This window comes from Rhipicephalus microplus, chromosome 4 (genome assembly GCF_043290135.1).
Source record: "Rhipicephalus microplus isolate Deutch F79 chromosome 4, USDA_Rmic, whole genome shotgun sequence".
NCBI lineage: Eukaryota > Metazoa > Arthropoda > Arachnida > Ixodida > Ixodidae > Rhipicephalus > Rhipicephalus microplus.
Window position 1 is genome coordinate 215,908,180 of NC_134703.1, and position 17,459 is coordinate 215,925,638.

Here is a 17,459-nt window from a genome sequence, read left to right on the forward strand (position 1 = left end):
TTCTGTCGTTGCCTAGGTAAACACAAAAATTTACCAGCGCTGCAGGCAAAGACACTCTGAAATATTACCGCGGCACGACAGAACGCACTTGGTTCAAGAATTGTTTGCAGTGCAGATACAAAAGAAACCTCGTACAGCATCTATCCGATAAGATATTTTCAAATGCATCGTAGCACTCTGATACATGCGTGGATTTTTGTTTTAATACCGGTATAATGTAATGACACGAAATTTCTTTCTCAGATGTTAGTTTGATTACAGCTTAATGTAAGCGTTTAGTAAAATGCGCTGTCTCAACTTTTTGTTTGTTGCTTCTACATTTAATGGCAGTAGCTGCTCTCTTTGGTGACCGCCTAGGGAATATAATTACAAAAACTTGACTCGGCAGCCTCTGAGCCATGGCGGAAATAAAGGTGCGGAGTCTGTGAACGGGCAGATGATTATGCAATAATGGATCACGGCACACGTGCACAGAAGCTGCAACACTGATAGCGACATCCATTGTGATAAATCAAGTACGAGTAGACGACATAAAACTGGAATGATTTTACACAAAGAATCTTTTGGTTCGTTCTTCGCTGGAATATTTGCGTTTTTTATCTTTTTCTCCTGCGAAAGCAGATGTATTGTAGGCATTCACAAGCACCACAGGCCACTGCCACTGTTCACATTGTTGCCACTTACTTCCGATCACCTTGTCATCAGAAAAAGTAAAACCAGTTAGGCGAGTAAAATAGATTGGCGTATCCATATAAACGGCACAAGTAACATATCTAATAGCCACAAAAATTGGGCACTCGGTATTGTCAAGTTACTTGTTAAGGTAAGACAAAGAAGAAATGAACGTGTATGAACCTGTTTACTGGAGCATTTGGAGCATTCGGTCTAATGATGCTTGTCTCCTTCCTAACGCGTTTAGTATTGCTTCAATGTATTTCTAATATTGTAATATAAACTCAACCTGGCCATTTTAATAAATAGGAAGCAGACCCTTTTTCATGGAATAGCCGAACCTCCTGGGTCCGGTTTGCTTGATGTGATAACGTTTCATCCATGAAGACTATTTCCATTGATTCTTGCACGACGCGACACAATGTTAGGAAACCTTGCGATTTCTTCAGACTGACTTTTCAAGATCTTTTGCCGGACACGTTAAACCATGTGTACTCTACAGTAAAAGCGAGCGCCAGTTTTGAAAAAGGCTTGGAGGTTGCATCGCCCATCTATAGAAGCAAACGAATTTCACCGAGCAGTCGCTATCTGCAAGGCGGTCTTCGCTGCTATTGTGCTTGGGGTTTTGTTTTCCGGGCATAATTTCGAGCAATCAATAATTGGAAACGTGAAGGTGCATGATCATTGCCTTTTTTTCGGGTGGCACAAAGCGCCATCTCTCGAAGGTGACTGGGAACAGGCGCACGAAAACAAGCAAAGACGACAGCCACCTCGGACTCGCTTTCAACATTCTGTTGAACATATTTTCGCCCTACAAAATATTGTTCTTAGGAGCCACATGGTATGCTGTGAGATATTGTAGTTTTACCAAATTGTTCAAGTTGGTCTTTGCTTTAGAGACATTTTTGTTAAGATTTTTTCAGGAGAGCGTGCAAGGAACATTCAGGTAGGAGGGGGGGGGGAGGGGACAGAGCATTGTAAGGTTGCATGAGGAAAAAAATGCTTTTGTAAGTTTTTCGACATGTTGCTCTGCAGGAATGTATGTGGTGGTGGCAGTGGTTTGCTTTCGCCAAAAAGTTTTGCGAATATTCACCAAGACGTTTTATTTTTTTCGAGTTGCTGACAAGGGGAAAATTCATTGCGCTTGAAGGAGCTCGCTGCCTAATAAGCTTGAATGTTTCTCTCATGAAAAGAAGACTATGCTGTACTCCGCCGTTGGTCTTGCACATTTGTGTGAGCGTGCTGGCTTTTTTTAGGCAGATCGTTTGCCCTCTCGACTTATCTTTATGACCTGTCCCCACATTGACGCCAAAGATACGTCACAGGTGTACGATTATTTGCAATGTGTGCATACATGACCAAAATCACGTGTCATTGAAACATTTCAGCCTACCGCAGCTCATGCTAGTAGTAGGTAATGTCCTTAAATCAGCATGCTTTACATAACGTTCATTTTCAAAGTACGTGGGATCTACCAATTTCTTCCAAAGTGAAATCTTTTGCGAGTCAACGCCTCCATGAGCTTCTTAACCCAGCTTTCTTCTAACGTAGAGTAACTTGCTATACAAAGGTAGAACAACTCATTCAATGGTTGTTTTAAAAATCCCTTTGGGACCCACCGAAAGTGGGATCACCTGATTCATGGTATCGTATATCTGCGGTAGTTTACCGTGTCCCAGTCTGATGGGTTGTTGTTTTCGTGTTCCATGCTGTCCTCGAAATTCGCTGTAGTGAGCTGCGTCAGCTTTGAAGACTACCTTTTTTGGGAGTTCTCGTAATTAGGTGACAATCCGTGAGCGAGACCCATTAATTACATAAGTGAAAATCAAAAGCCACCGTCGTGGAAGTGTATCCGAGGAGCACTTAAATAGGGATTGCCGATTAAATGTTTTAGTCGAATAAATGTCGATTATTATTGAAGTTAGCCTTTAATTGATTAATATCTTTTGGTGTGATGTGCTGGTCGAATAATCTAGTAATTGACATGTTTATGGTTGTTTACAAAAGCACATCCCAGTGATTAAGAAACATTGTATAAGAATGGAAGCTTGATTGATTGATATGTGGGGTTTAACGTCCCAAAACCACCATATGATTATGAGAGACGCCGTAGTGGAGGGCTCCGGAAATTTTGACCACCTGGGGTTCTTTAACGTGCACCCAAATATGAGCACACGGGCCTACAACATTTCCGCCTCCATCGGAAATGCAGCCGCCGCAGCCGGGATTCGAACCCGCGACGTGCGGGTCAGCAGCCGAGTACCTTAGCCACTAGACCACCGCGGCGGGGCCATGGAAGCTTAAACAAGTTGGTATGCGTTTATCTTGCTTGATACCCAGCCCACGAGAGGAGGACGAAGAATAAAAAAAAAAAAACCCACTAGCCTCGAAACCTGCCTACTCTAGCACACCTGTGTCTCACAATAAAGAGTGCTTAACACCGCATACGACAGGAGACAAAAGGGAAGAGACAGAGCGCTGACGCGCCCGATCCTACTGTTTGTGATGATGATGATGATGATGAATCCACAGACATGGCTCGTACCCACTCCTGAAGATTGGCCAAGAATCGATGACTTAATTAAGTGAGTTTTTTTTTAATATCAAAACCACCCACCAGAAAAAAGAAAGAAAAAAGAAAAGACATTTTAGTCAGAATAAAAGGAGTGCAATAGTTGCTTGTCACTCGTGCAGATAAGACAATTATTCATTACCTTGAATAAGAATCAGCATGGTTAAACAATGCTCTTGTGTTCGTTGGAATTATTTTTTTGCATGATTAAAAATCACGCAATTAAAAGCCCAATTCTTTTACTTTCATTCAGGTACTTGCAAAATGCGTAGAAAATGTTCTCGTGGCTGAAGCCCAGATCGTAAGCACCATAGGAAAGTATGTTTTCTATAGTGAAATTCAACCCCAGGCTAGCGAATGGGAGGGCTAAGAATGTTTTCCTGAGCAATTTGTATCGGCGACTTGATAAAAAATAGTGCTCTATTGTTTCCAATTCTGAACAAAAGTTGCATAGTGGTGATATCGCCAGACCAGGCCTATGTGAATAGAAGTTTAACGGGGGGACACGACATCGAAATCTGGTTATTATGGTTTCCAACTGTTTTGTAGGACACCAATGAATTTTCCTTAGAAATCTTAAGTGAGTAAATTCTGGTGTTGACAATATTGCTTCCATAGCGTCTGCACTGAGCGCAAGCTTTCTGTATCTTGTCGCCGTTATAGTGGCCACTTCGGGAAGGACTGATAGTACTGGCCCTTCCAATGCTGCTCGTGCTAGAGAGTCAGCGATTTCATTTACTTCTAAGTCGCAATGACCGGGTACCCATACTAATTTCAGTAGCTGCAGCTGAGGAGGAACTAGCATAAGGAGCGTCTTTAAGGCCATCGATTTTGTTGACGCCGTAATCGATGTACGTACTGACAAGAAATCCGTTATTATGATCGCATTAGCGGCATTTAAAGGTAGCTTTCGCAGCGCTAGAACTATTGCCAACAGCTCAGCTTCAAAAACTGGTGTGAAATCCGGTAATCTTAATGAAAAAGACCAGTCAAGCGAATGTGAGTATATACCTACACCTGTCTTTTCATCCAATACTGAAGCATCTGTGGCTATAATATTATTCGTTTCCGCGTGTGCAAGATAATCCTGCAGTCGGCTATTTAAGACCCTATAGGATTGTAATTTGGGCTTAGAGGGAAAAATCGCATCGAATTCAATCTTAAGAATTTGATTTGTATCCTGCGCAGCAATCACATCTCGAATTTTTACATTTAACCTATCTAGTTGTTTCTGGACAAAAGCAATTTGAGGTGTTCGAAAGCGTGCCCAATGGGCGAGAAAAAAAGCTGTCTGGGTCATTTATAAAATCATACTCAGATCGTCTTGGCGCATAGCTATAAAATTTCAGAAACGTCTGAACCGTTAGGATACGAAAACGGCAAGGTAATGTAGGTAATCGTGCTTCCTGATACAAAACATTGTTTTTTACAAACCTCGGAAGTCCTAGACACAATCTCAAGGCTTCTCGTTCCAGCATAACCAGAGGCTTTATTTTATAGGCAGGGCCACCTGAGAACAATCCGCACCCGAATTCTAGGATTGGTCGCATATACATTTTATAGATCATCAGCATTGTGCTTCTGCGTAGACCATATCGGCGGCTGCTCAGTCTACGAAGAATTCCTAAGGCGCGTTGTGCTTTAGATGCCATGCTTTCTATGTGAGGAGTCCAGTTTAGGTTGGCATTACAAGTTACTCCCAAATATTTAAGAGATTCCACCTGTGGAATGGGCTCTTGTTTATAACATATTGAAATTGAGATGGGATCGCATAACGGGAATATCAATACAATTATTGTCTGTATATCTCCTTCTTCATCCTCGTCTTCTCGTTTGCGCTGTATCAACCAAGACTAATGCATTCTTTGCTTCATCTCGGCAGAAATCAACGCGCTAGAGATGACGTGTGCACAATAGCGCCTTCGTGAAAATTTGTACTCTCACCTAATAAATACAGATGAAGTTTCATCTATGGGTGATGTCACAAAATGAAGAATCTGTGGCCATTATTCATGAATGATTCGGCAGCAGGGCGTATTTCCTCGAAACCTGTGTCTTCGCGCTCACTGAAATCAGAGTATTATTATTATTATTATTATTATTATTATTTGTTAGCAAGGGCAGGTACACATGTACAGAGAGAAAAAGTGGGAGAGAAGACGCACCGGCAACATGTAGCTAGCCGAGGGTTAGGAAACCTCGCGAAAGGTGAAGCAGAGACGAAAAGGAAGAGGAAGTAAATGATACGAGTGCGCAGTATCTCCCACGCGTAAATTGGAAGTCTTGATAACAAAATTACGTTGCCGTGTACCACCTCTTAATTTCTACTTAAACAGATCTGGCCTGGTGCCATTCCCTCTGTGCTCAAGCTGTAACGAACCTGAACATATCGACCATTTTCTTATCACATGTCACCGTTTCAAAAATCAAAGAAGAAACTGATTCGAAATTTTATTCAGAAAACTAGGAATATCACTTAATACTCCCAATATTTTGTTTTTTGGGGCAACTTCATTGGGACACAGCGACAGGAACATCAGCGGGGCTCTCTGCGAATTCATATATAACACAAGAAGATTACCTTGCTGAGTCAGCGATCAGCTCTGGAATTTTACTAACCACACTACCACTTATTATTTAGCTGATACACTGCAATGATTCAACTTTCAGGAGAATTTCATATAACGATTACACCTCAGATATTCAACAAATTCTATTATTTCTCTCCCCACTTTTTTCTTTTTTGCATTGCGCCAAAATTATTTCACAGTCAAAACACAGTAATCATATTCCCCTAGTATAGAAAACCTAAAGGTACTGACTTGCATTAACCACCGGCTTCTTGGCCAATCCCCCTTAGTGGGTGAGAGCCACAAAAGAAAGGAACAAGGAAGCAAGCAAGCAAGCAAGTATCCCTGGATGGGCCCACCATCTCAGTTTTGCCAGATACGGCTTACGTGACAGCGCTGAGGTTCCGAAATGCTTGTTTGCAATGGGGAATGTGTAATTTGAATAAATTTACAGATTTTGAGCATTTAAGGTATTGCTGGAATAAACAGTGGTGTGTATCTCGCCCGTTAGAGGTCACCTATACGAGATTGCGCTGTACAGTTCCACAACCTAATAAGTTACCTTAAGAAAGATCGACTCAAGGCGTCAGCGCTGTGCATTTTTTGCAACTGAATTGAAACAATTGAACATTTATTTTTATTCTGCCGTCGTTAGTCTTATCAGAGAAAAAGATTTTTAGTCGCCCCATTGAAAAAGCTAGTAAATCTACCAGTACTGTTATTGCTTGGTGGCACTTCATTTGGTTACTGCAACAGGGATATATGCTCCACTGTGTTTGATTACATCAATGCAACTAAAAGATTATCGTGCTAGTGAACCCTAACCTTTTCAGATATTTTGTTTTTAATTTGTATTGATGTCTGTCGTGAACAAGAGATGGTTTGACCGCTTGCTCAGCAAACAGTTTTGTTTATTGGCAGTATAATTCTTATACCTATTTTTCAGATTGGCTTTAATTTCATTATGGTTTCGTGTAAGTATCCTGCCACCCGGTTTTTGGCCCATTCCAATCTGTGGGTGAGCGCCATCGATCTGACGTCATCAGCATCAGCATGAGCTGCGTGTATGTTCGCTCAGTTCGCATGCATATCTCTCTCATACAAATCTGATACCATTCAACAAGTTCAAACTAATAAATATCTAAGAGTGATATATGACAGCTCTCTAGTATGGTGAAACCATCTCGAATATATTGTGGCAAAGGGTGTTCGGGCAGCTGGCTTACTACGAAGAATAAGCAACAGGAGATCGGGAATGTGCAGAGCTACGTTATCATCGATATACCGCATGTAAGTGAGGCTGGTTCTAGAATTAGGATGTGTCTTATACTCTATGGCACCTGCTTATAAATTCATCATCTTGTTCTTCTTCAGAAGCAGGCACTACGCATGTGCTTAGAGCTACCTCAAATTGAAGTGACTAACCTTTCATATATGGAAGCTAGAATTCTCTCACTCCTTACCAGATTCAGAATATTGGCTGTGCAAACGTACTTAAGAGCATTTTATTCTTCTTTAAGGCGTAAAGGACCGTTTTCCTTGCACAACATGGTTAATTTTTTATTGTCATTGGCGTATATGTCGATTTCACACACCTTAAGTAAAGTTTTTACAGGGTCTCCTTGACCCACGGTTCGAGCAAATCAGGGAAACTCTTCCAATTTGTAGCTCGACAAGTTCTATCTAAATATACTTTGGTGACATTTTCTGCATTATTGCTGAACACCTACTGAATATTAGTTTAAGAGCTACTTTACAGGGCTACCTGCTACGAATGCAACCACAAATCATGATTGCGACGGACACTTCCCAGAAAGATGAAAAAAGTGGCATCGCTATATTCTGCCCTGTTCTAGACTGGTCCTATTCTCTCCGAATTTCAGGTTCCCACCAATAATATTGCAGAATTTTCAGCTGTAGTACTGAGCCTTCGAAAACTGCCAGCATTAAGAAATTCCGCTGTAGTAATAACGGACTCCTTGTTGGTCTGCAGTGCGCTCACGGCATCCGGTGATTCGAAAGCATTAAGCGAATTCAACTTCTCAGTACCGAATCACTTATTTCAGGTGTAATTATTATGGGTGCCGAGGCATAGAGGCAGAATTCTAACTGAAACAGCTGATGCACTAGCGAAAGTGGCGTTAGACAGATCAGCTATAAATATTACCCCTACGATAGCCTTTATAGTAGCATCTAGATTTCGCAAGCAAATTATGATACGAGACTTCTCTACACCATCTTTAAAAAATTCCTGGATTTCACCATCTAATGTCACTCTGCTAAACTTCCTCATGCGATAATCGATACCTGGAAGCTTTAATCACTCGATTATGCTTTCGTATTCCTCCATTAAGCTTCTATTTGTTTAGAGAAGGCTTGACTCCCTCCCCGCTCTCTTATTTTTGTGGAGAAGAGTAAACTGTGGAACACTTTTTGATCTCTTGTAGAAAGTTTTCATAATTAAGAAAGGTATCGCTAGAAATTCTCTTACGAATCCTTTCATCAGCTTTGAGAACGTGCCATGAGAACGTACTCTGCCATGTTGCACATACCCTAGGGCGCAGCGACGGGAAAGCGTGCGAGGCTGTGCAAGATTTCATTGTACAGTCGAAGAGATTTACTCCATAACCTCAATTCCAAAAGGTTCTCATTTAACCAATGTAGACTACTGAAAAATTTACTTTGATATCAATACTTCATTTCTCCACCAGGAGGGGCTAATTCATCTATATCTGGAGCAATTCAGAAAAATTAATATTTTTGTTAATATTCTTTTCGCTAGCATATATATATATATATATATATATATATATATATATATATATACATATATATAAATATATATATATATATATTTCTTTTTGTTGAGCTACCCGATTGTAGGCCAATCCTCCATGGTGGGTGTGAGCCACAATTTTAGTATCTACATCATTTCTACTTCACTGAGTGCTTGAATTCGAATGCATCTTATACGGTAGAGCTTCTGCTTATAAGCTTCTTCCTGTAGTCCTCGAGAGAGAAGCTTTGAGATTATGCATATGTATTTCGCAATTTGTAGGAACCAAGGTCTTGTATATGGAAACTAGGCTCTCTTCACTTGTTATCCATCGTAAATACTCAACACTGCAGTTCTTTCTAAGATTGTATAAATACCCCGTTAGGCGTTCAGGAATAGTTTTATCACCCATCCTCACTTGCTTTTTAGAGCATTTCATTCGCCCCAAGTTTTAGATATAGAAAGCCGTCTTGGCAATATAATTGTTCAAATTAATGACCTGTGTAACATCAGTGATAGCAACAACACTATCAAAAGAGAGTTTGATCATATTTTTTCAAACAAAGCCAAACTGTTGCCGTTCCGCATATCAAACGCTATGTTAACGGTACCTGCAACTTACGCCGGTTGATGTGACACAATGTGATGAAAAGTGTGGGGTTGGAGTTTTTCCTCCTATTTAAAATGGGTCGCTTTATGTCCGCCTTTCAAATTTTGTTCCCATCCTTATAAGAAACTTTCTAGCAATAATTCTAGGCCTACGTAAAGTATAGCAACATCAATAGGCTCAGCAAGAGGTTGGACGGATTTGCTATCAGTAGGTCAAGTTCTCATTCAGACATTTTGAGTTTTTTTTATTATTGATTCCACTGCACATAAAATAATCAAGTTAGTTTGGGTTCCGGGCACAAGGGCCATAAAGGCTCGCAAGGGCATTCAGTATACGTATGGTCGAACATCAATGAGCGCTGTAACCACTGATCCACCATGGCCGGCCTGGAAGGTAAATAAAAAACCTAAAGATGTGTCGTAGCTAGAGTAGGCAAAGAAAGCCCGCTTGTTATCAAACGCCGAGTTCCTGCCATGAAATACAAACTGTGGAGCGGAAAACGAGAAAAAACAAATTAGGCAACTAGACGATGCGTTTGCATGTCTGAAATGTACAAAAACAACAAAAACCTCTGTTGAACGTTGACGCATCGCCCTGCTGCTTTCATTCGATGAAGTTTATGCCCACGCATTCTCCTCCCCGCGCTAGAAACTTTGAGGAGGGCTCAGAGGTGGACGCCATAGATGACAAAGACCAGGGTGCGTTCATTTTTGCTTCATCGAGGCAAGGGCGACTTTGGGCTCATTCTACTAGCCTACGAACGTGCTGTAGTGACAAAGATTAGGTGAGCTTAACTTCGGCATCTCGGCATCGTTCGTGTCGCATTCATGCGCACCGGCTAAGCGGGTTAGCAGCAGAGCCCGTTGTCAAATAGTCGTAAAAATTGAAGTAACCGCAAGATAGAAACGGATCACGAATAACCGAATAGTTGCAAACATCGAGTCAATTAATCGTTCAAAAATTTATCATTCACATACCCTAAAGATCACAGATGTCCTTTGTGCATCTTCTCAATCGGAAGCTTCCTCCGAAAGCGTTCTGTGACAAACGCAGTGCCTCTAGAATCAAAACTACTTTGCACACAGCCTCCACGCTCGGCTCACCAAGCAATGATGTCGCGTAGCAAAACATCTGTGACGTCTTTATGACGTCTCATGGCGATTTCATCGTGCCATGTTTGGTTGTTTTTCACATCACGTTATTGCGGGCCACCGCTCAAGTTTGGTGAGCCCCTCAAGCCTTTTGCCTTCATAAACAGCTTTTTACTAAAACTAAGTCAGTCAGAAGAAGACAAAAGACCGTGTGCTCTTATTTGGGTGCACGTTAAAGAACACCAAGTGGTCGAAATTTCTGGAGCCCTCCACTACGGCGTCTCTCATAGTCATATGGTAGTATAAGGATTTTAAATACCACTAATCATCATATAAGAAGGAGAACAAAAGACACCGATGTGATTGTACACTTCATAGGAGTGAAGCGTAAATTTGTCTTGGTTAAAAAATGTTTCAAACAATAAATTTTACATGGATAGACTGCAACCATTTTCCTAAGGTATTGAAGTACCTTAACACGAAAATGGGAAGTACCGTAGCGAATAGAAATGCATAGTATCTTTTTCTGCTCTCGTTTTGAGTATATAAGTACCTGGTTTCGCCGGGAGGGACAGCTGATGGTGCAGGAAAAGGAAAGACAGCCGTGGCTGCCTTTCTCGAGGACACCACCACGCTGGTCTCCATGACATCATCCGGCGTCGTGCTGCTCGCCGGTCTCGTCGCCGTCATCTGCCTTGTGCTGTACAAGCGGCGCCGAAATGGACGTGCCGCTGCTGCAGCCAGTTCGGGTGCGAAGAAGAAAAACACGTGCCAACAGGCGACATCGTCGTCCAGTCAACCGTGTACCTCGTCCGCGCAGCAGCAGCAACCTGTACAGCCAAAGCGTAAGTGCGCTCTTCGGCACGCGCTCTCATGAGACACCTTGATTTGATTATAAAAAAACAATTAGAGGCTATCTGGTTGTTTTTAGCATGCTTTACGAAAGTAATTTTATCGTCTAGTAGTTTCGACTCTGCATGTCTATTCTGTATATACCCTTTCAAAAATCATTAACTGCTTCCTCTCAGTCACTATAGAGATTATTCAACCGCGTCAGCACAATTGAAAGAAATCTCACAGAATTTTCATATTAGGGGCGAAGCTCCTTAAGGCGTGGGCTGTGCGTCCCCTGTAGCCTGTCTGTAGCCACCTCTAGTTTAGTTCTTGCAGTGTTCACTAGATGGCGGTACCGTCCCCTGTATGTAGCCACCTCTATTTTAGTTCTTGCAGTGTTCATTAGATGGCGGTACCGTCTCCTGTATGTAGCCACCTCTCGTTTAGTTCTTGTAGTGTTTACTAGATGGTGGTACTTGTAGCTGATGATGAAAAGATGCAAGATGTTATAAACTAGAAAGCGGTACTTGTAGTTGATGAAAGACGCGAGATCTTATAAAATAGGAATGATGTCACATATGACGCGTGTCATTGGTTGAAGGTAATCGTTCGATTTAGTGCGGCGACGTACGCTAGGGGGAGCGTTGTAATAAAATCCGTTCGCTGTTGGCGCGCGCTCGGAGTCGCCGGATGGATAAGGCTGCACAGCGGAGAGAGCGCAAGGCGGCAGCAGCGCGCGCTCGCAGACAGAATCCCTCCGGAGCTTCGCACATTCATCATCATTCACCCCGTGAATATGCCGTAATTTTTTGTTCCCTACTTACGTCAGGTATTATGAGCTTGATACGAGACTATAGAAGAAAAAAAAGCTGCAAGCAGAAGACTTATATATAATCAAAGTCCAAAAAATTGGAAGGCATATCAGTTCATTGCGGCAATATATAAACGCATTGTATAGGGAGCGAAAGAGATATATGATCAAGAACATTCCTGATACCTGTCTAAATCGAATAAGAAACGTCCTTTATTCAATTTTCTTCGTAATAGGAAGAATATTCTTATACAAGGGAACCTTGACTCAGTAGTTCACACCTCATAAGAACTACAGGAGTCTATAGATCAATTGGCTGAAAATTAGAAAACCGATTCTCAACGCGTCTTCCTAAGACTGTTTACACACCAGCTGTCTATAACTTCACAGAAATATCGACTTCCGAATTAAATCAGGCTGTGGAAAGACTGCCAAAATGCAGCACCAGGCGCCGATGGATTAACAAGTACAACGTTAAAAATACTACACAGGGAATATCCGAATAATCTTTTAGGTGTCGTCAATTATTTTCTTAGAAGAGCATGGAAACCTTATAAATAGATGATGGCAAAAATCATATTGTTACGGGTGAGAGATGTTTATTGTACAAGCAGGATAATAGATGGCTGCAGCAGTCAGGCCTTCTTCTTCTCCTCATCTCATGGCTCTTACCCAATGCAGGGGATTGGCTGAGCGTATGGTGATTTTTTTTCCTTTGCAATACTACTCGTATATGATAGGGATATGTTTCACAACAAATAAATACTGCATAATATTATTTAAACGTTTGAAAGAATGAAAAATTTAGCTCTATGTTCTTTTAGTCTGACTGATAAGTTCCTCTATAGCGTAGTAAAGGTCTCTGTTACCGTAGCGAAGAGTCGAGGCGCCCAGTGATAGAACAACTGATTCGGATATTTCCAGACCCAAGTTTCGAAGATGTGGTGCTATGAATTTTCTTCTCAATGACATATAGGGGCGGCAGGATAGAAAGTAATGACTTATTGTTTCCTCCTCCTTACAGAAGATACACAGAGGAGACAACGCTTGACATGCTCTATGCAGGTAAAAGTTAAGGGAGGTAACCCGGCAGCGAAGTTTGGTTATGGCCACTTCCATTATTCTCGACCGCGATAACTCACTTTTCTAAGGAAATAATAGGTGCTTATAATCTGAAGAAGTTGTCAAAACGGGGTCTGATAAGCATTGTTTTTTAGGGTTAAGGTGTGGAATTATGCGATTGCAATGTATGTTGTCTGTGAAAAAACCGGAATGATTGACAACAAAAGCGCCGCCTTTGCTAAATAATCAGCGCTTTCGTTTAAAAGCAAGCCCTTGTGTCCTGGTACCCAAATTAAGTGGAGACATTGTAGGTGCACGGGAACTAGTAATCTGAAAAACTTTAGAAGAGGCGTTTCACCAGATGCAGAGAGAGAATAACACACAGATAATGAGTCCGTGATGACGGCTACTACTGTGTAACTTTCGGAGAGTAGTAATATGGCCATAAATTCAGCTATAAAAACTGGGATAAAATCGGGCAGTTGTAACGAAAAAGACCAATCAAGTTGAGGGCAGAATATTCCTATGCCAGATTTTTCCTCAGTTTGTGATGCATTCGTTGCAATAACCACATTCGTCGGCCGATTACTTAGATGCTCTTGTAATTGTCCATTTAAAGTTCCATGAGGTAGTAGGTTCGCGTGGTTTGGAAAAAATATTGTGGTAGGCAATGTCTGTGAATTCAGGTTCTATGGTCAAAGGACGCACATCACGAATTTGTACATTGAGGGAATCGAGTAATGTTTGTGCAAATATGATTTGTGGCTTGCGGAATCTAGGCCAGTGCTCGGAGAAAAATATATCGGGATTGGATATGAAAATTTTTTGAGCATTGTTAGACAGTGTTTCGTACAATCGTAAAAAAGTCTGCCCCGCAAGTAGGTTAAATCAGTTCAACATTGGGCACGGCGGCTCTGCCAGTATGGCGTCTAATCCGTTCGTCTTCCTACTGCAGATGTTCGTGGGACCGGCGCTTCTCGGCACCGCTAGAAGCGCCGAACTACATGGATTGCCCTGGACTTCACTAGACCATGACGTCACCAGCTGCCATGCGCTTCCAAATGCGACCTGCCCCATGGATAATCTACAGTATCTGCCACTGCATCACCGGAACTCAACGTGCGCCGACCACTTGGCGCATCACTTCATACCAGCGCCACCGCCCACCAAGCTTATAAAGTGCCTACCCGCCAGCAACGCAGCTATTGGGCACGGCGGCTCTGCCAGTATGGCGTCTAATCCGTTCGTCTTCCTACTGCAGATGTTCGTGGGACCGGCGCTTCTCGGCACCGCTAGAAGGGCCGAACTACATGGATTGCCCTGGACTTCACTAGACCATGACATCACCAGCTGCCATGCGCTTCCAAATGCGACCTGCCAGATGGATAATCTACAGTATCTGCCACTGCATCACTGGACCTCAACGTGCGCCGACCACTTGGCGCATCACTTCATACCAGCGCCACCGCCCACCAAGCTTATAAAGTGCCTACCCGCCAGCACCGCAGCTATTGGGCACGGCGGCTCTGCCAGTATGGCGTCTAATCCGTTCGTCTTCCTACTGCATATGTTCGTGGGACCGGCGCTTCTCGGCACCGCTAGAAGGGCCGAACTACATGGATTGCCCTGGACTGCACTAGACCATGAAGTCACCAGCTGCCACGCGCTTCCAAATGCGACCTGCCACATGGATAATCTACAGTATCTGCCACTGCATCACCGGACCTCAACGTGCGCCGACCTCTTGGCGCATCACTTCATACCAGCGCCACCGCCCACCAAGCTTATAAATTGCCTACCCGCCAGCACCGCAGCTATTGGGCACGGCGGCTCTGCCAGTATGGCGTCTAATCCGTTCTTCTTCCTACTGCAGGTAAGAAAAAACTACGGAAAATGCTATCGTTCAAGTGACCCGTTTTTGCTAGTGCTGCCGTGCCCATGGCTGTGTTGTTGTATCTATGAAACTGCAGTGTCTGTGCGAAAATTGCTCATGCTAGCCGGGGATATCGAATCAAACCCAGGCTCGGATTTAGCTGCCATTGCAAAGCAACTGCAAGCAATAGCTGCCGACATCAGAGACATTGAGGAAGAGCGGCTAGCTAACATTGACAAGAAATTAGATGGCCTGGCTATACTAGAAGTTAAAATAGAATCTTGCCAAACTCAGATTGATTCTATGAGTCGAGCCATTGAAGTTCTGGAAAAGAAAATGGATGACTTGGACAACCGTAGCCGGCGCAATAACTTGATTGTTTACGGTTTCTCAGAGGTTGACGGAGAAACAAGCGATACGTTAGCGGACACCGTGAACACGACTATAATCAATGAGATACTCGAGTTAGATAAGGTTGCCATAGAACGGATACACCGGTTAGGTAAACCTGCACCCAAAAAAACACGGCCAGTAATTTTTAGGCTGTTGGACTGGAGAGAGAAAACAGAAATTCTAAAAAGAGGATTCAAACTGAAAGGTACTTCGTTTGCTATCGGCGAAGACTTCTCGCCGAAAGTACGAGAAGTAAGAAAGAAGCTATGGGATAGTGTGAAGCCAAACCGTGAGAACAAAGAAAAGGTTACCCTTTCATTTGACAAATTGTACATTGACAAGCGCGCATTCGTTTGAAGCGATGAAATGAGCGACAAGATACCGATGATAAAAAACGACCAAAATGCAAGCAAAGGTCCAATGAAAGAAACCAAGCAAAAAGAAATCCCGAGCAAGCTGACGACTCGAAGCAACGCGCTGTTAAAGAGCTAACCTTGCTGAACATAAATGCCCGGAGTATACTAAACAAGATAGAACAACTCGAGCATATCTTACTTGATTATGATCCTGACCTTGTGGCTATAACGGAGACATGGCTTTCCCCAGACGTATCCAGCCATGAAATTGCTCCCCCAAACTACTCGTTTATCAGGAAAGATAGGCCAACTCGAGGCGGAGGGGTAGCTTTATTAATTAAAAAATGTATCCCTTTCACATGTTTACCCGAGGTAGCAAGTGCGGAGGCTGTTTTTTGTAAGATAGCTTGCGACGGCCCGAGTACAATCACTGGATGCGTCTATCGTAGCCCGTCCTCCGGTGAAGACGGTATATCTTTCATCCAAGAATTTCTTTCGCAGCATGCACGCAGCAATCGTTTGATTATTATGGGTGACTTCAACCTCGCCGATTTTGAATGGGCTACTATGCACCACACGTCTCTGTCATCGAAAGCACTGGTTAATTTAATGCTTGATTTTAACCTTCATCAGGTAGTAGCCGATGCAACACGCATACAAGGAACCACTGAAAATATTCTCGACCTCGTCCTTCTGAGCGACCATTTTCCAAACGAGCAAATCGAGATAAGCGTTGCTGACGGGATATCTGACCACAAGATGCCTGTTTGTCGGTTGGTACTTGATTGTAAATTCACAGTTCGCCCTACCGCAGTAACCATTATCAATTATCAGAAAGCCAACAATGACAGTATTCAAACGTATCTCGCACATGAATTCCAACTTTTTTTGAAACTGCCTCAGACATGTCCGCAAATGTAAATTTGTTGTGGCTCCAGTTCAAGGTCATTGTTCTTCACTGCATCAATACCTTTATACCTGTGAAACACAAAAAAAACAACCTAAAAAAACCCATGAATAAATCGAGAAGTTATCCAAGCGAAACGTCAAGTAAAAAGGTTACGGCGGGCAGCGAGGATCAACCCCGCCAACTCACCAGGTAACGAGAAGTTATTAAATGCAGTCATTAGACTGAAAACAAAGACGCAGCAAGCAAAACAGCATTACTTCAACGTAACCCTTTCAAACTTCATCACAAATAGCCCGCACAAATTCTGGAGGCATTTTTATTTATTTTTTATTTACAAATATTGCTGTCTCAGTTTTTGAGACATTGCAGGAGTGGAATACAAATGTTCAAACAGTAAAACAAATTATCAGAATACATGACTACGCAACTCTTTTTCGAATTGCAGAGCATCGAGTCTGCGCAGAGACCCATCAAGCTCATTCCATAGATCCACGGTCCACGGAAAAAAAGGAAAACTTAAAGCAGTCGAGACTAGCTCTAAAGGGCGTAATGTTTAAGGGATCAAATCGTCGGGTACGGCGCGCAGAAGCTGCAACAAAAGAAATGGGCGCTAGAACACCCAAGCCTGTGTGAACAGTCTTATGCAGGATGATAATACGATCGCAAGTGCGCCGATGTTCTAGAGACTGCAGTGATAAAACATGCGCATGCGAAGTAGGCGAGAACCGCTGGTCATAGCGACGAAAAATAAACCTTATTGCTTTCTTCTGAACAGATTCTAACATAGCTATGTCATGTTTATGGTGAGGCGACCAAACAACCGACGCATATTCAAGTATGGGCCTGACCAAGGTCTTGTACGCTGTCAATTTGCATTCTTTTGTCGAGTTGTTTAAAGTGCGTCGGAGATACCAAAGTTTTCGAAGAGC

General features: G+C 42.6%; 1 protein-coding gene across 9 annotated transcripts in view; it reads left to right on the forward strand.

The window, feature by feature from the left end:
* Positions 1-17,459, forward strand: part of LOC119172975 (cell adhesion molecule Dscam1-like) — a 2,235,730-nt gene that overhangs the window by 1,490,276 nt on the left and 727,995 nt on the right. For 8 of the 9 annotated variants that reach the window (XM_075891768.1, XM_075891770.1, XM_075891771.1 and 5 more), the window contains one exon: positions 10,867-11,136. The exons of the other annotated variant lie outside the window; for it this stretch is intronic. In XM_075891768.1, coding sequence (XP_075747883.1) covers positions 10,867-11,136 — 270 coding nt within the window. The remainder of the gene's footprint in view (positions 1-10,866; positions 11,137-17,459) is intronic. 9 annotated transcript variants of the gene reach the window in all.